The 24,055-nt window shown below is 62.1% G+C and overlaps 1 protein-coding gene across 4 annotated transcripts in view; it reads left to right on the top strand.

The window, feature by feature from the left end:
* The window catches only part of Bahcc1 (BAH domain and coiled-coil containing 1), a 60,838-nt gene that overhangs the window by 7,277 nt on the left and 29,506 nt on the right, over nucleotides 1–24,055 (top strand). For all 4 annotated transcript variants that reach the window (XM_047545106.1, XM_047545103.1, XM_047545104.1 and 1 more), the window contains exon 3: nucleotides 19,882–20,061. In XM_047545106.1, the coding sequence (XP_047401062.1) occupies nucleotides 19,882–20,061 (180 nt within the window). The remainder of the gene's footprint in view (nucleotides 1–19,881; nucleotides 20,062–24,055) is intronic.

Here is a 24,055-nt window from a genome sequence, read left to right as displayed (position 1 = left end):
TTTTTTCCAAAAATGAAAGTGCTGGTGGCTTTATACTCAGACTGTAGGGTTTTATGGTAAAGTGCTGTTCCAGTAACCTTGTCACCAAGAGGTGCAATTAAAATGTTTGGAACCATTATTTTTAGTGCGGTGTTAGATTTTGTCTCTAATACAGATGGTCTGGAGGCAAAGCTGTGAAATTGGGGGTGGGGGGCAAAAAAAAGGGTAGGGGAGTCAACAAAATCCAGCCCCAGATTTCTCATCAGCTACTGCCTGCAGCGATTGGGGAGCTTGCCTTTGGGCGGAGGGGTAGCCCAGGCAGGGGGAGAAGCCCGGAGAGCCGAGTTTGTCCCTGCCCCTCCCCCTCCGGGCTGTGTAGGATCCTATCCTGTCCTCCCAACACCCTCCTCGGTGGGGGCTCTGCCACCAGGCTGTTTCATGGAGTGGTTTTAATGGTCTTGGATTCCCCTTCCTGTCCCTTCTCTTGTCTGGGGTGTGAATTGCCTGGGCCTAGGCAGCCAGGTGCCCTGGGCTGGACTTCGTTCTGGCGGGAGCTGCAGCCTCCTTCCTGCTAAAAGTGCTTCAGGTGGCCCGTCTGGAAAATAAATAAAATCAAAACCACCAAAAGACCCCGCCTCGCCCCGTAGAGAAAAAAAAGATAATTTCCTAGTGTGAAAAGACCCCATCAAAGGTTCCCCCTCCCTCGTCACGTGGGTTTTTTTTTTTTTTTTGTAAAGAAAAAAAATACATTTTCGTAAATACCTCATTAACTCTATGACAGGATGGAGTGTCTCTGCGGCAGTTACCAACATTAAGTAGGTGTGAAAAGAGCTACTTTCTGAAGCCTCTACCCACCCTGCTCCATCAGTGACAGAGCCAGACAGCAAAGCTGCCGCCGTGCCCAGCGGAGCCGCGGGGCTCCGGGAATCTGGCGGCTGAGGACTGGGCCAGCTGTGGTGGCCTGGCCCGCCCGCTGCAGCCGTTTTTGGAATGTGGGTTTTTTCTCCGTGGGGCTGTGCTGCCACCACGTCTGATTATTCCTGTAAGGACACCCGGGTGTTCTATAGGAATATCCAGGTCATGTGAGCAACAGGGCGATTTAGGGAGGGAGGCAGGGAGCCGCCCTGGCAAACAGCACCTCTCCCTGAACACACGCACCCCAAACACTCCCCGGTTATTCTTAGAAATCCCCCTTGTCTCCCTGCGAGACAGGGTTCAGCAGCCCATACAGACAGGACAAAACGCATAGGAGGTTGTTAGGATAACATGGATGAGGCTAAAAATACCCTTCAGAAACACACATAAAAAAGCCAAATCCAACAACAGAACGAGCTAAAAATATTCCAGGCTTTGGCAAAGAGCACAGAGTTAAATAAATTATACAAGAGCCATTCATGGGAGCAAGTTGACTTTCTCTCTTACGGGAACTTGGTTCAAGCTAATAAAAATAATAATTTACTAGCCACTGAGCTTTGCATGAGTTTAAATTTAATTGGTGGGGCTTCTGGCGTTTGTCACTTCTTGGCGATTAGTGGTCTTGCCCTAGCCCGGGGCAGGGTGGGGAGGGGGTGCAAGGACAGGGTCCCTGGCAACAGGGGCATCCTCCCTTGAGGAACAGGGCCCAGTGCTAGGGCAGGATGCCCAGGAGGCCAGAGGAGGAGGAAGGCTGCTGGGGGTTTATTGGGGAGGATGGAACAAGCAAGGTACGGCTATTTTAATTTGATAAATGATAGTACACCTTTAAGAGTGTGTTTTAACAATCAAGATACACTCCAGCAAGTTGATAGGATGTTCGCTGTCAACTTACATATGTCATCAGAGCAAGCTGTGAGCGTAAATAATGGGCAAGCACTCAGGATGTGCCGCAGCCTCTCCTGGAGGCCCAGGCCGGCAGGTAGCACCCAGTCCTGTGGGCACCCTCCCCCATCACGCCCCCCACTCTCTCTCTCTCTGCAGGTCCCAGCCAGAGGAGAGCAGGAATGAGGGACACTGGATGCTTCTTTCACCTTGGAAAATTTGGTCCGGGTCCCTCCTCCCTGGGGAGTTCCCAGGTCTCCCCATCAAAATAAGAGCTTCAGAACTTGTTCAGAAAACCCACTGTGGGTATTATCTGAGGCTAGAACCAGGCAGCAGATGTTTAAATGCAGCTTTTCCCAGGAATTTTAAACTTCCACTCTTGATATTGGGGTCAGGTAGCCCCCTTTGCTCTCTCTTCTTCCTGGGCTGTTCCCTAACTAAACACTCTGGCAAATCTCCTGGCCCGCCTAACTCCCTAAGGACTACATTTCCCAGAATGCTTTGGTCCAGCTCCAGGGTTCGAGCCTGGGACATTCTGTGCCCCTACTATGGGAATTCCCAAGCACAGATAGAATTCGGCCAGTACCACTGGGAATAAGTGCTTTCCCAGCAGGCAGGCGAAAGGGACCTTGGTCATCACTCCCAGTGCCCCCTTGCCCTTCCCCCTCCGAGGCTTCTGGGTCCCACCTGGCTTCCTTCCTACCACAAATTTGGGAATATAGGCCCCGGGAACCGTGAGCTGCCCCTCCATGCCCTGGACACTGGCAGCTGCTGCTTGCTTGTCCAGACCGAAGTCCACAGGAGACTCTTACCAGCCCCTGAGCTCAGTCTGTGCCCAGGGCCCTCTTTGGGAACAGCCTTCTGTGGGGAGCTGGTGTGCACCCATAGGAGCTAGCATAGGAGGGGTGCAGGGGCTCTACCTGGTGGCAGAGGGCCACCCGCTGAGGCGTCCCTGGAGATGCCCGGGCTCTTATGCCTAATACCCTGAAACAAAGTAACTCCCTGTCTTACCATCAGCACTCCAAAAATGAGGTGGAGATTTCCAAAGAAGCTGTCCCCAGGACGGGCCGCCTCCGGCCCCTCTGGAGGCCCACTGACTGATCCTGACCTCTCAGAGGAGGTTCTGAAACCCTCAGCTCCCGGGCAGCCTCCTGCCCTGCATTCTCCTTGCATAGACCCAGACGGTCTCTTCTTGCTTTGCAGATACACTGCAGAGGGCTTTGGGGTGCAGTGCACGTGCCCTGTGTGAGCAAGCGGGTGACTTCCTCTGCCGGGTGTCCCCGTCCGCAGGGAGCAGGCCCCTGGGTTCACTCATCCCCATTAACCTCTGGGACCTCATATCCCCCAACCACAGGCACAGTGTAACAGGCAAAATACAAAATCACAGCCAGCGGGCAATGACTAGAAAGTCGACCCACAGCAGCTGGGCTGCGCTGGGAAGGACCGGCCTGGGGGCCTCGGGCGTGGGGCGGTGCTCCGCTTTGGCTCTGTCGCTCTGCCTGCTGACGTTTTTATGGGATAATATACCGTTTAGATCACGCAGGCCTATTTGTCAGTGGGCTGCCCCTGTTTGTCGTAATATATAATATCACTGCCGCCCGTGTCCCTGCGAGCAGCTGCCACCACAAGCTCTGGGGACGGGTGGGTGCCGGGTGGGCTCAGGAGAGGTGGTGGTGGGCTCCGGGCAGGGAGCGCTAGGCCCTGGTTAGCAGGTCCACATGGGGTCTGCAGTGGGCCTTGGCCTGGCTGGGAGGTGTGTAGCCCCCAACCTGGAGCCAGCGGGCAGCGTTCACAGGCTGGTGCTGCAGCTGTCCCTGTGATTGGGTTCCAGATCGGACCAGCCACCAGGTCTTGTCTTCATTCTGACCTAGGGGAAGTAAACAGGTGGACTGGGCTCCTCCCCCAACAAAGACTCCAGTGTCTTTGCCAGAAGAGGCTGAGGGGCTGGCGGGGCCCTTGCTGCTTCCCTGCACTGGTGGAGGGCCCACTGCCCGCCTGGAGTCGGAGGAGGGAGTACCCTCCCGCCCTTGGTGCAAGGACTTGGTTTTCTGAGGGAAAATTCCAGAAATGAGGGAGGGCAGCAGAGTGGGCGTTCTTCCCATGGAGGCCTCTGGGCAGTTGCTGGGTCCCTGAGACAGAGGGTGACCTGGGGAGCAGTGCTTTCGTCGAGGCACCAGGGTCCTCAGTGATCCTGGCCAACAGGAATCCTTAGGGTATTCAGTAGGAAACACACTGGCCTGCCATCATCCCCTGGAAAAGCCCGGTCCTGTTTAGACGCCCTTCCCGCCTGTCCTTCTGTGGTGCCCAGGGCTGGCTTCTGCCAGCGGGTCCAGCAGGTCCAAGGAAGGAGTGGCATGGACTCTGCATCCCAGAGCCAGAAGAGCCAAGCCCTCTGGTCTGCATGCCGGGAGCAGAGCTGGGGGAGTGGGTTCAGGAAGGAGAGGGCAGGCTGGGAGGACAGTTAGGGACCAGAGACCCAAGGAACACAAGCTCGGGGTGGGGAACCATGGTGGGTGTGGGCAAGGGGTCGTGCTGCGGATGGCCATGCTGTGTCCCCTTGGTGGAGCGAAGGCCCACCTGTAGACCTTGACACGGCGGTGCCAGCCACCGGCCCTATCACAGCCAGCAGTGAGCTGCTGGAGCTCGTGTGTGCCCAGGGGACAGAGGTGGCAGTCCGTGGCTGCACACACTCACATGCAGGCTCATACTTGTGCCGGCTCATACTGGCCCCAGGGAGCCACATTCCGCAGCCCTGGCAGAGCCAGCCTGGCCAGAGATGGGAAGGGGCCTGTTCCTTCAGGGCTTCCTGTCACCTGCTCTGTCCTTTGGCTCCTGGTGCCTGCTGGAGGGAGCAGGGCTGTGGGTCCTCAGTGATCCTGAGGCACAACCCAGGTGGCCTCCCTGCTGACAGGCTGCCCACCCCCGGTGACCTCTCCTTGCCCCCTCCTGAGCTCCTGCTCTGCACTGAGATTTCCCATGTCAGGTCCAATCCAAACTCATTGGGAGAGCCCATCCCCCTGCCAGGTACCTGACCAACTCCCCACCCTAGCTAGCCCTGCACCCGCCCCAGGCCCAGCCACTGGACCCAGAAAAGCCCCCCACCTGACCCTGCACTTCGCTCTGCCTCCCTCCCTCCTGCTCCTCAGCCCCAGTCCTCTGCACCTAACCTTAGCTCTGTAGTCCTGGCCTCTGCCACTGGCCACCGCCTGCCCCCTGTCCTTTTCTTTCTGTTGTCCCTGATAGTCCCACACTCTCAGCCACCCCACATCCTCTGCCACATGCCCAGCCACCTATGCCTCCACCTCATCTGTCACCAGACACTTTCTCTGCCCCCTTGCGGGGTCTCTTCTGGGACCCTGCCCCAGCACTCCCCTGGGTGGCCTCTGAAGCCACAGTGCCTGGGCCCCACCCAGATTTCTGACCCGCAGTGGGTCAAGGAGCCTGGTGGCACATTGCTTTGAGCCCTCAGGTGAGGTAATGCAGGTGGCAGTCCACAGGCCTCCCGACCCTGAACGTGTTCCACCCCACTCCACTGTCCACACGGCTGCCTCCCTACTCTCACGTCTTATGTCCAGTGGAGCTTTCCTGGGAAGCAGAGCCTTCTGGACCTGCCCCCCTTCTGCCCCTCTTCTGTCCCCCTGACCCCTACTGCATATACAGGACTGTCCCATGAGGCCTTGCAGGGGCCACTGTCCAACCAACCTGACCAGTGTGCTTAGGCCAGTGCCCTTCCCCCACACTGGGCCAACTTTGCTGTGGAGCGGCTGGGTCCTGAGTCTGGGTGTGTCCTCCTGTCCCATCACAGCTCCCAGGGCTGGGCCACACCATTGGCTGGGCTCCCTCTGCCCCAAGCCACCAAGGGCCACAGGTGGAGAACCAGCGATGTGAAGCCCTGTTTGGTGTTTCCCCTGCTGGAAAGGAGGAAGATGAATAATCAGCCCAGGGACCACCAGCCTCTGCACTGGAGCCTGACTCTGGTCCTTTCCTGGGAGATGGAGGCGCCTGCCCCTCCAAGGCTTGGGGAGCCCACTGGTGGCATCCTCTGCTGGTCTCGGGGGGCAGGGCTAGGTCGGCACACCTCGGAACCCTCGGTTGTCTGCATGGGTCTGGGTGGTGTGCTTGGCATTTAAAAGGTGGGTGTGAGAGCTGAGCAGGTTGCAGGCTGAGCCGTTTCCTCCTCTTGGAGCCCCACGCGCTGCTGGACACAGGGGTGCCAGTGGCCCAGGCTGGAGAGCAGGAGGGGACCATTCCCTCTGGAGAGACACTGCCCCCCATGGCTCCACTGGGCCCTGGCATGGCGGCCAGGGTGGTGTCTGTCCATCTCATGCCCAGGCTCCAGTGGGAGCAGGGCACCTATGATCAGGGACAAAAGCCAGTGACTTCATCGGGGCCACAGGGTGTGGGCAGGTGAGGAGGGGCCCTGGGAGAGCAGTCCCTACTAGGGTGGCCGTGGGTGCCCGCAGGGGCAGGGGCAGTGATCAGACTGACACGGGGCCTGACCAGCAGGGGACAGTCAGGACACAGTTCCCAAGGGTGCACGCCTGGGGATTCGCCCTTCCTGCCCTCTGACATGGCCTTGTGCTGGCTTCCTCCTCAGGCCCTGCACACTGTCGTGCTTTGTAGACCTGGGTCTGTCTCCTGCAGGCCCGGGCTCTGCACAGCACCTGGCGGGGTCAGTGTGGTGGCCTCTCCCTGAGACTTGGTCTTCCACCTGCCAGAGGGCTTTGTGGAACTGGGACACAGACCAAGCATTGGCGCCTGCCCCTTGTGGGCCCTGCTGGCCTTCCCTGTCACCTGGGATATGATCCAGGAGCCCACTTGAGCTGGCTGGACCCACACAGGTAGCCTGGGCATCCCCTTGACCCTTGGCCACCCAGAGGAGATAGAGGGGACCCCCTCTTCAGTGTCTGTTTCCAGGCTCTGAGGCTTTGGAACTGCTCCGACCATGGAACTAGGAATCTTGGGTGCCAGAGCCTAGCCGCCTCACCACCCTCTGTCCATGCTGTCCTTGAGCATGCTATGACAAGTTTGATGCGATTGGCAAGAGGGTCCTGGCCCTCCCTGGGGTGGGGCTGGCCTACAGTTCCTGGAGCCCCTGGCAGTAGAGCAGGAACTGGGGAGGGCAGGAGGGCAGGAGGGCAGCAGCTGCCCGTGTCCCCTGGAGAGGGGAGGCTGTGAGTCAGACCTGGGTTCCTTGTGTCCTGGGGCAGATACAGCCCTGCACAGCTTCCGGGTGTTGGGTGGGCTCCTCAGGAGGGTTGCTTCTGGAGCCACCCCGTGTTGGCTTGAGTGTGAGCGCTGGAGGGCTGGTCCTGGGTGGGCACGGAGAGGCCTTCTCCTCTGTGCCCCCTGCATGTGCACACCTCCCCTCTCCGGGCTCCAGGCTGCGGGCCTGGCCATCATGGGTGTGCCCCATGGCGCCTGAGGGAGCATCTCCCCTTTCCTGCAGCAGCCAGACCCTGCCCTGCAGGCAGCAGGGCTCAGAGCTGTGGCTAGTCCAGGCCACTGAGAGAGAGGCTTGGGGAGGACCCCGGGAAGGACGTGGACTCTGTGGATGGGAGGGGTCACGTCTGGGACTGGCTCCTTCCTCAGCAGCTCCTTCCTGTCCTTGACAGCCTCCCCCTCTGCCCTGTGCCTTGGAGCCCATGGTGGTCCCGAACCCACAGACCCAGGTGCCTATGCAGAAAGGGGGCAGGGTGGCCAGGTGGTGGCTGGTATAGGATGTGTCACCCCCTGCAAGTCGTCCCCGACTTCAGGCCCTCTGGCAGCTCCCCTACCAGTCTGCCTTGTTAGCTCTAAGCGAGTCCTGCCATAGTCCCCAGAGCTTCTGTTGGTCACAGCCCTGCGTGTCCAATCCTTTGCTGTGTAGACCCCCCACCCAGAGCCTGCACATTGCAGTGAGGACCTTTCCCACAAGCTCCTCGCTGCCCTTCTCTCCAGGACCGTGTCATTCTTCCCTGTTAACTCTCCCCGTCCCTGTCCCTGGCCCATGGCTGGCCCTGATGCAGAAAGCATTTGTGCTTAGCCTGACATGGCCTAGGCCCTCTCTCTCCACCAGTCCACCAGGCCTGGCAGGTAGGAGGTGGAACTGGGCCCCCAGCCTGGGCGCAGTGAGGCTTAGGAGCATAAGAGCAGACCCCTCTGTCCCTGGCCTGTGGACCAGCCTTGGGGTGCTTGGCCACCCTTGCCCTGTGCAGGAAGGAGAAGCTGATTCTATTGCCCCTCCATTGGCAGCCCCACTGTGCGCCATGACCATCTCAAGCCAGCAGGGCACCTCGTGGGCAGTTTGCCTAGAAGCCAGTCCCCTTTTTGCGACTCGTGGCATTCCTTTGGGTATCCTAAAAATAAGCTTTTAATTGGCTTTAAATTAATGTTAAAATTAAATCTAAATTGAATTGTAATGCATCTTTAGGCTAACCCTGAGAAATCCCTCAGTCCATGTGTATACAGCCGAAACCAAAGAAAACCAGGAAACCACACACCAGGCTCCACATCCTCCACACACGGTGCAGAATTAGTGGTAAATGCTGAGCAGAAGTCCAGCTTACCAACTCCAGCGGGCCCTTGGGTGGGAGATGGACCAGGAGACCCTCCTTCGAAGGCCAGATAGCCTGGACAGGGCGGGCGAGTGTGCCCCACAGAGCTGGCTGCTTTTCCACGCAGCGCTCAGGACTCAGTGGCACTTGGGACCTGCTGGCCAGAGCAGGGCTTGGGAGTCTTCACGCCCGAGTCTGCATTTCTGACTTGTGCAGACCTTGTCCCCGGGTCACCATCTCCCCTCGCCCGGGAGCTCCCCTTGCCTTCCTGAAGGTTCCACCTCCTCTCTGGGCTCTCGGAAGGGCTGTAAACCACCCGTGTGCTGTCTCTTCTCTGTTGTAGTTAGCTATTGCCGTATGTCAGATTTTCCCCAAATTCAGTGGTTGAAATGGTAGATGCTAATTTCACACTTTCTGTGGGTCAAGAATCTGGGACTCCTTGTTGGCCGGGGCTGTGGGCATCTCCAGGTTCAACTGTGGGGTCCCCTCTAGAGCTGGTTCCTGGCCATCGTGGGCCTCAGGTTTTTGCTGGCTGCGGCTGGAGACAGTGCCTGCCCACAGGCCCCTGGTCAGCGGTGCACCACCTGGCAGCCGGAAACCAGCCTGTCTGTAACCTCCCTGCGGGGTGGCGGCCCTCACATCGGCCACAGTCCATTCATGGAAGCAAGTCTGTGTGAAGGATTGCATAAAGGGACAGGTTGGGGGACATCTTGCTTCTCTTGTGGCTGTAACTGCCCACCCTGCCCTCTGGCTAGTGGCTGGGCAGATGTCCCTGGGGATCCTGTGGCCAGGCCAAACCTGCAGCTCACTGAAAACCCCTAACGCTCCTCCTCTGCCCGTTCCAGCTCAGGCCCTGGATGTGCCCAGACTGCCCTGCGTGTCCTGGCACCCCATATCCTCCCTCCTGTCTTGACCCCGCATCACTGCTGCACCAGGGTGCCATTCTGGGCCTCCCCTCCATGTGGGGTCCCCTGACACTTGCAGGGCATCCCCCAGCCCCGGGGCACTGGTGTCCACCACAGGCCGAGCATCGTCTTACCCTCTGCAGGAAGCAGGTTCCCACCTGTGCCAGAGGGTGGAGCAAGTTGGCCCCCAAACAGCCGAAAGGTCCTTGTGACCCACTGCAAGATTGAGGGCCAGGGGTGCAGGTCAGAGCACATGGGTCACCCATGGCTTCTTCCGATTCCAAGCTGGCCTGGGGCAAGAGTGGGTGACCCTGGCACAGTGTGGGCATTCAGAGACTCCCTAATGAATGAGCTGGGATTGAATTTCACTCTCTGGACAATGCTCAGGGCTCGCGCTGTGGCTTGCACAACCAGGGGGTGTGCCCTCTGGTCTGGGCAGCACTTGCTCCAGGTGTTTCGTGCCAGCTGCTTGCTCAAGTAGGGTGCTCCCCAACCCCCCTTGGGTCAACCCAGGCTCTGGGGGCAGACACTAGGTAGCTCTAGCCCACCCTGGGCCCAATGTCTGAGGGACAGGAGCTACCCTGAGCCAGGCCAGTTGGATCAGGGTGGTCTGAGAGTCACTGTGTATCCAGGGTCAGCCATGGGCCTGCAGACTCTGAAGAGTTCAGGGAGGGATGCTTCCAGGGATCTCACTCTCTCCGGGCAGCCCCAGCCCTGAGCCTCGGGCCCCCACCCGGGATCAGCCTTGCACCTCACACCCCCTGTCATTCCCGCCCACCCCCAGGTGGCAGACCTCAGTGAGGTCATTTGCTTGCCTGGTGGCCACCTCTGTACTGGTGAGGCACCCCCTTGCCATGACCAGCCCTGCAGTGTGGGCCGGCAGCAGGTCTTCTCTGTCAGGTCCTCTACAGGGTCCACACAGGCTGCTCTCTGGGCCCCACTTAGCTGGTTAGCTGCAGCCCACCTGGGTGCCCGCAGGCCCTCTTCCTGGGGGTTCCTCATGGTGGGATGTGACTTGCCCATCCCAGAATTTGCCCCCATCCTGCTCATAGGAGTTCCAAGAAACACCGTACTTCTACCTGAGAAAGCTGAGCTTTTCCTTCTCCGCATTCTCTCTACTTTTAGTTGACATGGACATGGTACCTTTATTGATTTGTTTATTTATTTTTACGTGGTGTGGAGGATGGAACCCAATGCCTCATGTGCAAGGCAAGCGCTCAGCCACTGGACCCCAGCCCAGCCCTGTCCTCCTCCTCTTGAAGCATACAGTCCTTGGGAGTTCTGGAGCTTGAACCCAGGGCCTCACACCTGCCAGGCCAGCGCTTCACCCCTGAGCCCCCTCTGCAAGTGCCACCTGAGTCAGAGAGCAAGCCCTGGGATGCCCTCCTCCTGGGGAGACAAAGGTGGCCGTCACTGTGCTCCCTCTGTGGGCTCCCTGTGCGGCCTCGGCCATCTCTGCCTCTGTGCCCATGTCCCTACGTGGAAAGCACTGCAGGTCATCCTGGTGCCTCTGGGAGGAGGTGTGAGTCCTGGTGTCCCCAGCTTCCAGGCACAGTGACACATTCTCTTGAGAAGTCGTCACTGTTCTCTAACAGTCAGTGGGGCATCTCCTGTGCTCTGTCCCTGCCCCTCGGCTGCACAGCACTTCCGGCTTCGGTGCTCACCCCGTGCTGTGTGTGTGCCGGCTGCGCCTCTCACTGGCCCTCAGAGTCTCCAGGTGTGGGGACGCCAGAGGCTGGGTGACTGGAGTGCTGGACTCAGGCAGCCACTGCCTGGGTCTCCCTCTGGCCACCTTGCCCGGGGCGTCCCACTCCCCGGCCACGGGGCTCACCCTGACCTTGACCCTGCCTTTGTCTTTCTTCCTGGCTCCTTCCCCTCCTGCTTACCCAGAGCCCAGTTCCTTGCTCCCTGGGCTGGCCTGGACCCCTCCTCATCACAGAGCCCAGCTGCCCATCACAGAGCCTAGCTGCCCGTTTGGCCTGTTGCATGCACAGCTGGGTGCTGAGTAGAGGGCTCCAAGTGGGCGGGGGGATTCCAGGGAGCAAGCTTCCCTGGGAAGGGGGCCAGACAGCACTTTTCAGGGGTGGCTGGGCTGGGCGCGAGGTGGGCATTGAGAAAGAAAGTCTGGGAAGGGCAATGAGTCCCCCTTGAAAGGGCAGCACTGGAGTGTGAGTCGCTGGGTGACTGGAGCCAGCTGCACCTGAAGCAGTTAGCTGGGAAGTGAAGACAGGTCGCTGGTACTGGCACAGCGACCTGGAGCACCCTTCACCCGACTAGTGCTCCTCCTGGCCCCCCAGCGTGCTGCCTATTTGGGGAGTCAGGTGCCGGTGCCAGTCCTGCTCCTGAGCTGGCGTGAGTCCTCACAGTGGCCAGAACACTCTCTTAGCCCGATGTGGTGACTGACCCCATGACTAGAACGCTGACCACCACGAGCATAGCAGACCCTGCCTGCTGCCCGGCCTGTCTAAGCTAGCCGACCCAGACCAGCGTCGGTTCCACCTGGGTGCAGGGTGTGGGGTGCCTGTGTGGGCCAGAGCCTTGCCAGGTGTCCTGGGCCGGTCCTCAGATAGCCCCAGGCCTGTGCAGGCTGGCCTGGGTACAAGGTGAGGTGTCTGGAGGACACGTTGGCCTCTTGTGGAGGGTGCACCCAGCCCTGACATCCAGCTGCAGGGAACCCTGCACTTTGTGCAGCGAGAGGCCTGTGGGCTCAGCAAGCAAGAGGTCGGAGTCTGTCCAATTCTTGGTGCCTTGGAAATGGTCCTTGTGTCTGTGGGGCTGGGTGACCACTGAGGAGGCCTGGGCCAGGGAGCTGCGCTGGGGCCACAGCCCAGGTGGGCCCCCGAGAAGGGTGGGGTTGGCAGGCGAGGATCTGAGTGTGCACCCAGGGTCTGGGGGCTGTGACTCCCCCTGCTCTGGCTGCAGCTGCAGGCCAGGTGCGAGACTTGTGACAGAGGGCTGCAGGCCTCACACCTTCAGGCAGGCCCAGCTGGGTGGATCTGCTTGGAGGGCATTGGGGGTGGGGAGCCCACCCCAGGGGGCCCCAGGCCTGCACCTTGTCTCCGCTTCCTTAACTCCTCAGCTGCCCAGGCTCCGGATCCTCTTCTGAGTCCTGGGGCCAACATCACCCTGGTGTGGTTGTGGGCAGGGGTCAGTGAACCATAGGTGGTCCACTGGGCAGATGGAGAGTCCTACCTGGTGCAGGAGAGCAGGGTGGGTGCCCGAAGCTGGACCAGAGCCTCCAGTGGACCTGCACTGGGTCGTGTGTTTGCACACGCTTGTGTGCTCCTGGGTAGGTGAACCTGGGTGTGCCTTTGTGTGGTGCACTGTGTGGGTGGAAGTGTGTGTGTGTGCTTGTGCACTCCTGTGCACAAGTGCTGATTGCATGAGACCTGACGTTCGGTCGGTGTGGCCACATGCAGCTGCTGGCCCACCTCTAGGCAGCGGGAAGGACGTGTGTGCTGGCCTGTAGGGTGCTCGTCCCGGCTGTGGGGGCAGATCCTGGGGGTGCTGGCCCACCACAGCCACCTTACCACACCCTGCCTGTGCTGGGGGAAGTCCTGACCACCTGCCTGTTCAGGGGAGGGAGCAAGGGACACAGGCAAGGGATGACCAGGGAAGACAGGCGGCCCCTACACCCCGCCTGCCCGCCCTGGGGACACTCTGAGTCACTCGGAGAGGTGGAGGGAATCCAGGGCCGCCCCAGTGGGGAGCCTTGGCCACCCCGCCTCCCTGCCCTAGCCAAAAGCTAAATTTACCCTTTTAATAAGAACCAGGCGTAGATGTGATTTTTCCTTTTCTTTTATTAGTTCTGGGCAGAGGTGGTTGGCCTGTCCCTGTCATGGCTGCCTCCAGTCATTTCCATGCTGGCTGGGCTGGGTGGCCCAGCAACCACAGAGCTTTCCTATTATGGCCTGAGAGGGGCTTCCTTTGGGCCATGGGGACTTTGGAGGTGCTGCTGGGCTGTGGAGGGGCTTCCCAGGGATGTGCTCACACACTCCCACCCCCGCCCTATATCCCACGCCCACTGGTCCACATTCTTGGCCTCCCCCACCCCTAGCCGTGGTTCTAGGCCCTTCCTGCCTCCCACCTCCCTCCTTCCTCCTGTTCCTCTCTCGCTGGGCTCTGCTCAGCCTCCTCTTCTCCAGCCACCTGTGGGGAGTTGGGGACGGTGGCTGTGGTGGCAGAAGTGGCTCAGTGCGTGGGGTGAGCGGTGCTGCACAGACTGACACCTGGTGGCTGCAGCTCAGACTCAGGGCGGGGACAGCCCAGAGCTAGAGGGTCTGTGGGCTGCTGAGGGCCACCCACGAAGGCTGCCCCTGTGGGGGCCTAAGATTCAAGAGGGCTCTCAGCCTGGGGAAGGCCCGTCCTGCTTCCTATGTTAGAGGGGAGATGGACCCCTCCACGTGGCTGGCTCTCCAGAGGCCACAAGACTCGAGGCCACTTCCTGCCCAGAGAGCTGGCCGAGAGGCTGTACGGGAGAGGGCTGGCTCCCAGGAAGCAGGGGATCTTGGGCTGCAGTCTGGGGTAGACTTGAGACAGGAGGTGGGCGTCCCTCTACCACCTGTGGCCATGGCAGGCAGATGAGGTGGGCAGACAGGCCCAGAGCCTTTCCAGTGCCTGCCCCGGCCAGTAAGGGGATTATGCAGGTGGAGGCCTGACCCTGGGGCAGTAGCCTCTTCAAGAACCTGCCTAGCCCATCTGCCCTCATGCCCAAGAGTGGAGGCAACTGCGGCTTGTACCCCGTGGCCACAGACCCCAGACGTGCGTCCAGCCGGAGCCTATTACACACCCAGAGGGTGCACGCTTAGAGCACGTGCACGTCACATCACTAGTCACAGACACACCCAGAGACGAGTGTGCACTCTTGGAGACACACCCATGTGAATTCACACACAGTCCCTGTCCAGGGGTGGCTGTTTTGTTTGTGCTGAGGATTGAACCAGGGGTGTTCTACCACTGAGCTGCATCCTGTGCTTTTTATTTTTATGTTTTATTTTGAGAAAGGGTCTCACTAAGTCGTCCAGGCTGGCCTGGAGCTTGCAATCCTCCTGCCTCAGCCTCCCGGTTTGCTCAGACGGGCCTGCCCACCCTCGATCTGCCTACGTGTACAGCACACACCCCCGTGTGGTCTGCTGGGGCCACCAGTGGAATCCAGTGGTGTGGGGGCGTCCCTGCCTGGGTGGTGTGTGTCACCGTCTCTAAGGCCTCCCTCACAGCAGTGTCCAGTTTCCTGGTTCGAGGTGAGGATTACAAAGTGGCCCGCCCACCAAGGCCTGGCATCCTCTTCTGTGGCCCCTCCTGCTCCTCCTGGGCAGCCAGATGGTCAGATGCCTCCCCCTGCCTCCAAGCAGGCTGGACCTAGCCTTTTTCCCTGCATCCAGGCATCCCCGAAGGAAGCCTGGGGTGGATGTCCTCCCTCCCATTCTCTGGAATGAGAGGAATGCGGGGCAGGGCGGGAGGGGGTGCTGTCCTTCCTCTGATCCTCTGCTCCCCGTGGGCTTGGCTCTGAGCAGGAAGGAGCTTTCAATGCCCCCTCATTCAGGCTGCCCACCACACCATCTCTCATAGCTCCTGGAGTCCCCTGAGGAGAACAAGGGACAGTTTCCCTGGGCCTGGCAGAGCTGGGTGTCCCCAGTGCCTGAACAACCCTTCAGGGAATTGGGGGAGGTGGAGCAGGAAGCTGGTGTGAGGGAAGAGGGGAGCCTGAGCGGGTGTGAGAGGGAGGGTGGGAGCTGGCGCTGGTGGCGGGTGCAGCCGCCAGACGCAGAGCCAGGGAGGCCCGTGCCAGCAGCCCGTCAGCTGGGCTTCCGGAAGCAACAGGAGCCCTGAGAGCCTGGAAGGGACTTGCTTCTCAGGAGCTGCCGCCATCTCATCTCAGTGAGCCTCGTGTTTTTTTTTTTTTTACAACCCATTTCACAGTTTCCAGAAAGGAGGGTGCTGTGTCAGTGGCTCACGTAACTCAAAACAAATGCTTGTCCCGGAGCTCTGCCCCACCCCTCTGCCTGCCTCGGCTGGCGTCTCGCTGCAGAGCCCGCTGCCTGGAGGAAGAGCCGGGGGGACCAGCGGAGCCCTGGCCCAGCCTGGTGTGCTGGCTCCTCAGGGGCCCCCAGGCGGGCATCTTCCCCAAGCAGCACATGGCTCCAGTGGAGCCCACCTGCACCCTCCAGCCACCCTGCTGTGGCAGGTGGGCCCGGCAAGCAGGGGGGCTGGAGGAAGACCCAGCCCCCACCCGTCCTGCCTGGGCGCGGCTGCTGCCTCAGCCGGTGCCTTGGCCCCTCCTGTGGGCAGCTGCTCCCTGCAGTGGTCCTCTAGTCAAGGGCCTGGCAGAAGGGTCATAGATTCTCAGGGTGTCCGGGGACCCCAGCCCAGCCCTGCCTGCTCTTCTCCCGGCCCTCCTGCTGCTGGCAGCCCTGGAGTAGCGCGGGGTCCGGGCGTGACTTGTCTCCCGTGCAGGTCGGCCGGCCCTGGGTATGGGACAGTCGGCCCCCAGGGATGGGGCTGCGCCCGAGGTGCCAGCGACCCAGGCGTGTCAGCCGGCCCTCCTGGCGTGCTGGCTTCCGGAGCCGTTTTCTCAGCCAGCCTGGCGCCCGGGCCAGGCCTCTGTGGTGTCCTGGGCAGAGCTGAGGTGGCCGGGAGCTGGGACAGAGCCGGCCCTGTATCCAGGGCTGCAAGCCGGGCAGAGGGGTCAGTTGGTGGGGGCTGATGTGAGGCACAGATGGCCTGCCTCAGTGGCCTGCCCATACCGCCGCATTCAGGTCCCTTTCCGGGGAAAGCCCTTGGGTGCCGGACTCCTGTGACGAGCCAGGGAGAACCCAAGACACTGGCCTGGACACACTCCAGGGGGCCAGCACGCCGCCTCAGAGTGAGCAGGTCCACTGAACATGGCAGTAGGGCCGTGCGACCCAGGCCCACCTCCTGTTCCCTTTTCAGTCCTGTGGTGGACGCCCCTGGTGGCCTAAGGCATACGGGTCTGTAAAGCGCCTGGCGGGGGAGGTGCCAACATAGTTGGTGCCAGTTTCTGGGTCCTGGCCAGAGGGGGCTCAGGACAGAGCCCCTCAGCCCTCTCCACTGCACAGGGCTCCTGCTGTCCCCTCCTGCACAGCACTTGGTAGGCAAGGATTTTGCCGACAGGAAGGAGCCTTCAGGCTAGTTCCCGGCCAGAGTTGGCCAGCAGCTCTGGGCTGGCCAGGGCCCCGGCTGACCAGGCTCCCAGGCAGCCACTGCACCAGTTCTGTCTGGGGTTGGCCACTGGTCAGGAGGAGGGTCTGGGGAGGGGGCAGCCCACAGCTCTGCTGGTTGGGCGTGCTGCCACCACCCAAGTCCTTAGAGCTAGAGGTGACAAGACGGGTGCAGTGCCTGGGCGGCCTCGAGGAGTCAGTGGTCCCTGCCCTCACCCCAGGAGGCTTGCTGCCCGCCAGGAGAGTGCTGTGGGATCTGCTCCCAGGCCCAGTGCAGCGAGAGGCAGTGCTGGGGCAGGGGGTGTGTAAGGCAGGATGTGCCCGCCCAGGCGTCCTGAGGTGCTGGCCTGTTGGCCGGGGAGTGAGAGCCCTTGGCAGCGGCCACCCTTACAGCCAGTTTCCAGGGGAAAAGGCCACCTGGTCCCTGTATGGAGATATCTGGGGCTCTCAGGCAGGCTCAGTACCCAGGTCACCTGTGCCTGGATGAGGGCAGGATCCGACTCCCTGTGACTCTGGAGAGGCGTGTGCACCTGAGACACTCGGCTACCTTCTGAGGGCAGTGGGCCTCGGGTGGCTCTGCGTCCTTACTTGTGCTTTATTCTTGAACCTACTCTAGTGAAATGGAGACCTTTCTGTGGTGAGGACGCGAGACCCAACCCTTCTTCAGTAGGAAAGGGGAGAGAGGAGTGACGGTCCCCAGCAGATGGCCCCACCTGAGGCCAGGCCCAGGAAGGACACTGCCTCCCAGCCACCAGGTTCTGGGCAGGACTCCCTGCCTTAATGGGTTCAGGGAAGCCAGTTGTAAAGAGACTCCCCTAGAGGGTCCCACCCTGGGAGACAGGCTGGTGTGGAGCAAGGAGGGCCCTGGTCTAGAGGGGCCAGCTGTGGTCTCCTGCCGTAGCAGGAAGTGCAGCCTGTTACTGGCGTGTTCCCTGCCCTTGTGGAGCCAGGGTGAAATGCTGGCTGGCCTCTAGTGCAGTCCCCAGGTCCCAGCAGTGGGCTCCCTCCTGTAGTGGCATGTGAACAGAGGATCAGATCAGCGAGAGCCCCTCCTAGGACCAGGATCCCACTTCTGGGTGGAGGCACGGTGGCCTGAGACCCCAATCCTGGACTCTGGCTTGGGGGGCCCAGGCCACCCAGCAGGCCCACCCTGATGGCCCCAGGGGGCTGTGGACGGTGGCATGGTTTCCTGCTGCCCCTCGGAGCCTTGGGAGGGGCTGCTGCGGAGCCTCCGCTTCCCTGGGTCTGCCTGCGGTGTGGGGCGCTCTAGGTGCAGGGTTCCCAGGCCGAGGGCCTGGAGAGATTTTTTCTCCAGACCTGACTTTTGGACTCTTGGTTGCTTCCCACCATCCTGGGGAGGAAGGGGTGGGTGGGGCTTCCCTGGGAGGGCCGGGGCGGGAAGGCCTGGGCGGGCGGGGAGCCTGCAGCTGGGCGGCCACACTCAGCCTGCAGGCATGCCCCCCAGGGTCCTGAGCAGGGCAGGGAGACCACACTTCCCTTCCCAGCCCGAGTCCCCTCCCCTGGCTGGACACGCCTGTGGTCTGGCGGGGGCCCCTGGCAGTCCCAGTCCTGTGGTCTGGGAAGTCCCTGGCTCCCAGGCACCTATGGCCTGCTCTTCCTCTCCCCTCGCAGAGGCCCTGGCAGCCCCCTCCCCACCACGCTCACTGACCCTTCCTCTGGGGCCTTGAATGGGAGAGGCCCCTCAGCTGCCCGGCCCTCTTGCGCCAGGGTGAAGGAGCTGCCGTCCGGCCGGAGCTGGAGAAGCACAGTGCTGCCAGGGTCCCGTGGGGCACCCGCCTCTCCTGGCCTGGCTGCCTCTCTGCTGAGTCACCCAGTGTCTGGGAAGCTCCCAGGACAAGCCAGGCAGAATGAGGCATCACAAATTCACCAGTTCCCCTGTCTCCTGGGCGGGAAGCAGTGGCCTGACTCACCTTGGGCCAGCCCACCACCTCCCCGTGCCCAGAGTCCCTCCTCACGCCCCTCTCAACCCTGGGACGGCCCAAGCCAGGCTCACTGCCCAGGGACGGAGGTGGCAAGGTGCCAGGGTACCCTGCCAGGGTGGGGCCGGCAGCGCAGCCCAGACCACCCACCAAGCCATCCTGCGCGCAGAGCACTCTGTGCATGTGTGTCCTATGTGTACATGAGCCGTAGCCATGGCGACTAGGGAGACTCAGCCTCATCCTGCTGCTGGACCTGGGCAGAGGGAGCAGGGTCGCTGGTGACCGGGGGCAAAGGATGCGGCAGGCTGGCAGGCAGGCTCTAGAGGCTGGCCCAGAGCCAGCAGTTCTCCGTCTTCTGAGCTCCCCGGCTTCCCAGGGCGATGCCAAGTGCTGGCTGGGCCCAGGAAGTCTCTGGCCGCTGCCTAAGCCCCAGACAAGTGCTGTCTGATGCTCAATGCCAGCCTAGCCAGGGCCTGACCCTGAGCAGCCTTGAGGGACCTTAAGAGCTGATCCACATAGCTGTGTTCTCTCTCTGTCCTTTCCACCTCATCTTCCCTGTGACTCAGTTCCTCCCCTTGCTCACCTGGGACTGGATCACCCCTGTATAGCTAGTCATTTAACTGGACTGGGAAGAAGGATAAAGACCCGCCTTTGGAGAAAGGCCCTGCCTCTCATGCTGCCCATGAGAGTGTGGAAACCTTTGCACCCACAGGGCTGGCCTGGGACTTTCACCCTTCCAAAGCATTCTGCGAGGGGCACCCACATCAGAGAGGCTTTGGGACACCCGCTGCTGTGGCCTAGGACATCAGGGTGCCCTGCCTCTGGGAAGGGCTGCAAGGCAGTTTATTCCCCTCAGGTCCTGAATGCACCTGGTCAGCAATGGTGGTGGTGACGTGGTGGTGGTGGAATAGTGGAGGAGGTGATTGTGGTGGTATGTGGTTATGTAAATGGTGATGGTGGTGGTGTGGTTGTTGGAGATGGAGGTGGTGGTGGTGTGGTTGTTGGTGGTGGTGGAGGTGATAGTGGTAGAGGTGGAGGGGGCGTGGTAGGTGATGGTGGTGTGATGGTGGAGGTGGTGTGATGGTGCAGGTGGTGTGGTTGGTGGAGGTGGTGGAGGTGGTGTGATGGTGCAGGTGGTGTGGTTGGTGGTGGTGGTGGAGGTGGTGGTGGTGGTGGTGGAGGTGCAGGTGGTGGTGGTGGTATTAGCAGTGGTGGTGGTGGAGGAGGTTGGTGGTGCAGGTGGCATGGTTGGTGATATTGCTGGTGCTGGTGTCATAGCGGCAAAGGCTTTACAGTCACAGGAAGGCGTCAGTCCTAGGGCACCTGAGTGAGGTACGAGGAGGCTCAGGAGCATGTGACTGTGTGGGCCTGTGAGGGCGCTTTTCCGGCCATTGACTTTGTGGATATTTGAAGATGGAGGCCTGGAGAGCTTGGGGCCTGGGAAGTGCCTGTGGAGGAGGGCTCCTTGGTGGTGGGTGCTGCCCTGTCCTGCCCACGGCTGCACCTAGAACTGCTGCCCAGACTCACTCTGCCCCTGTGTCCACAGCCAGCAGCCGCCTGATGGGAAATTCTCCGGCCTCCTCTTTCATGGGCAGCTTCCTCACCAGCAGCCTGGGCTCAGCAGCTGCCACACATCCCAGCGGCCCCACCTCTGCCCCCTCTGAGCAGGCCTACCGTGGCTCCCACCCTGCCCCCACCCAGGTCTGGTTCTCTCACTCCCACGAAGGTAAGTCGGTCTTGGACCCTCAGCAGCACCCCAGGAGCTGCCAACTGGCCATGGGAGTCCGGCTGGTGGAGGCACCGAGGGTGCCCAGGAAGCCCCTTGGGGAGGTAGTAATTGGTTGGGAAGGTGGGGGTGGCTAGGCACCGGTCCTGGCCAGATGTGTGCTCCAGATGGGCAGAGAGAAGCAGGGCTGGCAGGGAGGGCCGGGGCCGAGGACTGGGCTGTGCCCTCCGTCATGGGCTACGCCCACTCTCCAGGCCTGCGGAGGCGTGGGCTCCAGATGTGCCATCTGGGAGGGAGGGCCAGGGAGGAGAGAGCTGTCAGCAGGCATCGGCTGCTACCCCGGGGCCCTGCCGAGGACCACAAGCCCCTCCTAGGCCAGCAGCCTCCCTGCTCTGGGCACGCCAGGTGGATACCTGCCGCTCTCAGACTTCGTGACCAGCGGGAGGACCGCTGGAGGCCTTGCTAGTTCCCTGGACTCCCCGGGCCCTTCCCAGGGTGGATGGGAACCTGAGGGCTGCTCAGCACCCTGTTGCTATGGCGAGTGCTCCTGGCCCCACGGTCCCTGGTCCTGGAGCGGTTGGTGTGCTCTCAGCTGTGCCGTCCACCACGGCAGGCGAAGGGTTAAGCCCCAGCTGGCACGCGGGAGGTAATTGCAGTTGGCAGCGGGCACGCTGGGCTCTTGCTCCTGGCACGGGTGCTGCCGTAACTCAATGACTGCTGCGCTCGGGCGTCGTGTTTACAGAGCACAGCGGACCCACACACCGCGCCACCGCCCGCCCGTGTTCCAGGCAGGGAGATTAGCGCCCGGCACTGCTGGAAGCCAGAGAAACCTCTCTTTGTGCAACAAGAAAGGGGCTGTTTTCCAAACAGGACAGGTGACGAGTGAGGGACAGTTGTTAAAATAATCTGGGCTTTAGGCGCCGCTCGGAGTGCACATGTTGGGCAGGCGATAAGGAGCAGCTCCCTTCCCGGGTGGAGGAGAGGCCAGCAGGGTCCTGAGGACCAAGTGGGCATAACCGTGTCCTTGGCCCAGCCTCACCTGCACTCCTGCTGCCAACCCTGGCCATCCCAGCAGCCTCCTGAGGGGACACCAGACTCCCTGGCCTGGTGGGAGCCCAGGCCCCACAGGCATTGCTCATCCCAGCCCCACTCTCCTTTCAGCCTCTTTTGTCTGCTGGGCGTCTCCTGGCCACAGCATCTGGCTCCCAGGATGTCTGTGGGAGGGAGAAGGGTGGCCCGGCAGAGGAAGCAGGCAGGGACCCCCGCAGCAGAAGTCAGGGCCACTGAGGGCACATGGGCACTCCCCTCCCCGCAGCAGACAGCATCCCCTGGCCCGGAGTGGAGCGGCCCACCCCCAGCCCTGCACCCCTCCATCCCACCCTTGGGAACCCCACCAGCAAGGAGGCCGTTTGTGGGCAGCGCCACCTGCCCTGGAGCTCCGTCTTGGCCCAGGGGGTGGCTCAGGGCAGGTGGGTGGCAGCCTTCCGACGGTGTGCACAGCGGCTCGGCCGCTCACTTCCCCTCGAGCCAACGGCTGCCTGGTGGAGTCGCTCTGTGGGTTCTACCTTCCCGCCCCAGCCCAGGGCACCTGTCGGGATGGCCAGTGTTCAGGGGGCTCTCTGGGGAGCCCAGGCCCTGGCTCCTGGGCGGTGGCCTGCACCAGGCCTGCCCCTGCCCCAGCGAGGTCCTGCTTCTGAGAGGCAGCTTCTCCACGTCTGGAAGAGGGCTCCAGCAGCCGACCCTCTGCCAGCCAGGGTCCCCCTCGGGCCTCCTCCAAGACTGTCCACTGTCTGCGTGGCCAGGGAGGGATGCGAGCTCAGGCGGGTTCACGCAGCAGAAGCAGGATGTGCCTGGGCCGCCCTCGAAGTCCCGGGACACCGCGGTGCTGCAGACAGGCCTGGGTAGGCAGCCGTCCTGCGCTGGGCGGCTCTCCCGTCCTGCAGCTCCCTGTAAGAGTGGTGGGACGGAGTCCCCGGGGTCTGGGGATGGGGCAGCCACGCAGACCTTCCACGCCGTGCCTCAGTTTGCCCTCTCACGGTCCCTTCCTGCCTTCCGCTAAGCTCCCCGCCCCGGGATCCCCTCCCTGCGGGGGTTCCCCTGCCCTCCACTCCCCAACAAGCCACATGGTGCAGGCCGGCTGTGAGCTTGCTCTGCGAGCAGAGGCCAGGGCGGGCGGGCCCAGCGAGTGGCAGGCTGGCTGGCTGCCCTGGCGGCCTGCCTAGCTGCTCGTTTGACTGGGTGCCAGCTGGCTCCCGCGTGCCGGGGCCTGTTTCTCGGCCGTGTGTGTTCAGGAGGGCGGGGGGCAAGGCGGGCAGGGGGCACGCGACTCTGCCGAGAGCAGGGCCTGGCCAGCGCGGTGGGCTGCCTGGGCGGTCTGCTTTGAGGCCTGGCCTCGCCCTGTCCCCGCTTCCTTCCACGGCCCCGGGATAGGCAGGGAGGCAGGTGCCAGCAAACAGTCTGCTGTTCCCTCTCTGGCCCTGGGGTCTCATGTCAAGGGCAGGAGGGCCAGGGAGGGGCCGGCAAGGGCGACCCCACTGGGGGTAGCCTCAGGTGCCCCCTGCTCTAGGCGGGGCCCCCCAGCCAGCCGGAAGCCCCCCAGCACCACCACACCATCTGCAGGGCAGCTGCTAGAGCGGGGGCCGGGGCTTCCTGTGTCCCTGGAACAGCTGGGGGTGCAGGAGACACCCCGCAGTTGGAGGAGCCGCCCCAGAACATCTGGCCTGGGGTGGGGCCCGTTGGTTCAGCCCCCAGGCCTCCTGGTCCCACTGCGCACCCTAGACCAGGGTTTCCACAGCGGTAGACCGCTCTGGGCTTAGGGTGGGGTGGGCAGCGGAACTGGCCGGAGGCAGGGGTGAGCCGCTGTCCGGCCAGCCTGTGCTGGGTGGGTCAGAGCGGGTGTGGGTGCAGCACAGCTGGCCCTATTGTCAGTGAGCCCCTCCCGCCCTACCCCCAGCCGCCTGCCTGGGACCACCCACAGGCGATGAAAGGGGATTCTGTTCCTGAGGGGGTGCTGGGGGCAGGAACCAGGGCGCTCCCACAGCCAGGCTACTCACGGTCTCTTGTGCCACCTGGAGGGGGCCGTGGGCACACATGCCAGTGTTGGCTGTCTGCCTGGTGGCCTCTTGGTCAGAGCCACCCCTGCCCCAGTGGCCCTTTCTCCACAGGGGTCTGGCCAGGTTCCAGTGGGGGCAGGGGCCATGGCAGGAGCCAATGCGCATGCCCCTTTGTGGCGGATCCCACAGCCTCCTGCATCCTGCCAGCTGTCCCTTTGTCGCCCTCCGTCCCCTCTGAGGCCCTGGACTTGCCAGGACTTGGGAGTGAGTAGGATCCGGAGCGTGTCTTCGGGAAGGACGGAGGTCCTAGCAGTGTTCTCCCCCTGTGGTGGGCCAGAGGTTCCTGAGGTCCCTCAGCACCTGCCCTGGAATGGTCCTCTGATGGCTGCTCCTGCTCTGGCCCTTCTCTGGAGCCGCCTTCCTCTCTTGCTTGCTTCCTTGATGGTGGAAGTGTCCCCTGGTCCCAGCCCCTCCTTTCCCCTCCGGCCCCCGCCCATGCCCACAGGGAGAGGCTGGCTGGTTGGAGAAAGCTAGTTGCTGCGAGATCTGGGGAGAGCAGGGGTAGAGGGGCAGGGGAAGCTCCCGCCGACCCCTCTGAAGTTTCTCCTGGCCTTAGGTGGCCAGTCCTCCCTGCCCCTGCCCTGTGCCCGCAGTCCCTCCTGGTGTCTGGTCCCAGAGCTGGAGTCTTGGCCAGGTTTCTGGTGTGGAGGTTACGCTGGTCCCAGGAGGTCCCGCACATGGTCCCTGCCCACACCTGGGCAGCCACGAGGTCTCAGGGCTGTGACAGGCAGGGCGGATGTTCAGGGGGGGGTCTTCACAGCCCAGGGGCCGCATTGGACTGAAGTCCACATGCCCAGCTCTGAGGGGCTAAGCCTTCGTTCCCTCTGTGAGCCGCTGATCAGAACAGCCATTCAGAAGCAGCTTGACTCAGAACCAGGGCT

This window comes from Sciurus carolinensis, chromosome 3 (genome assembly GCF_902686445.1).
Source record: "Sciurus carolinensis chromosome 3, mSciCar1.2, whole genome shotgun sequence".
Classification (NCBI taxonomy): domain Eukaryota; kingdom Metazoa; phylum Chordata; class Mammalia; order Rodentia; family Sciuridae; genus Sciurus; species Sciurus carolinensis.
Note: the sequence above shows the minus strand (reverse complement) of the source record. Positions and strands in the feature narration are given on the sequence as shown.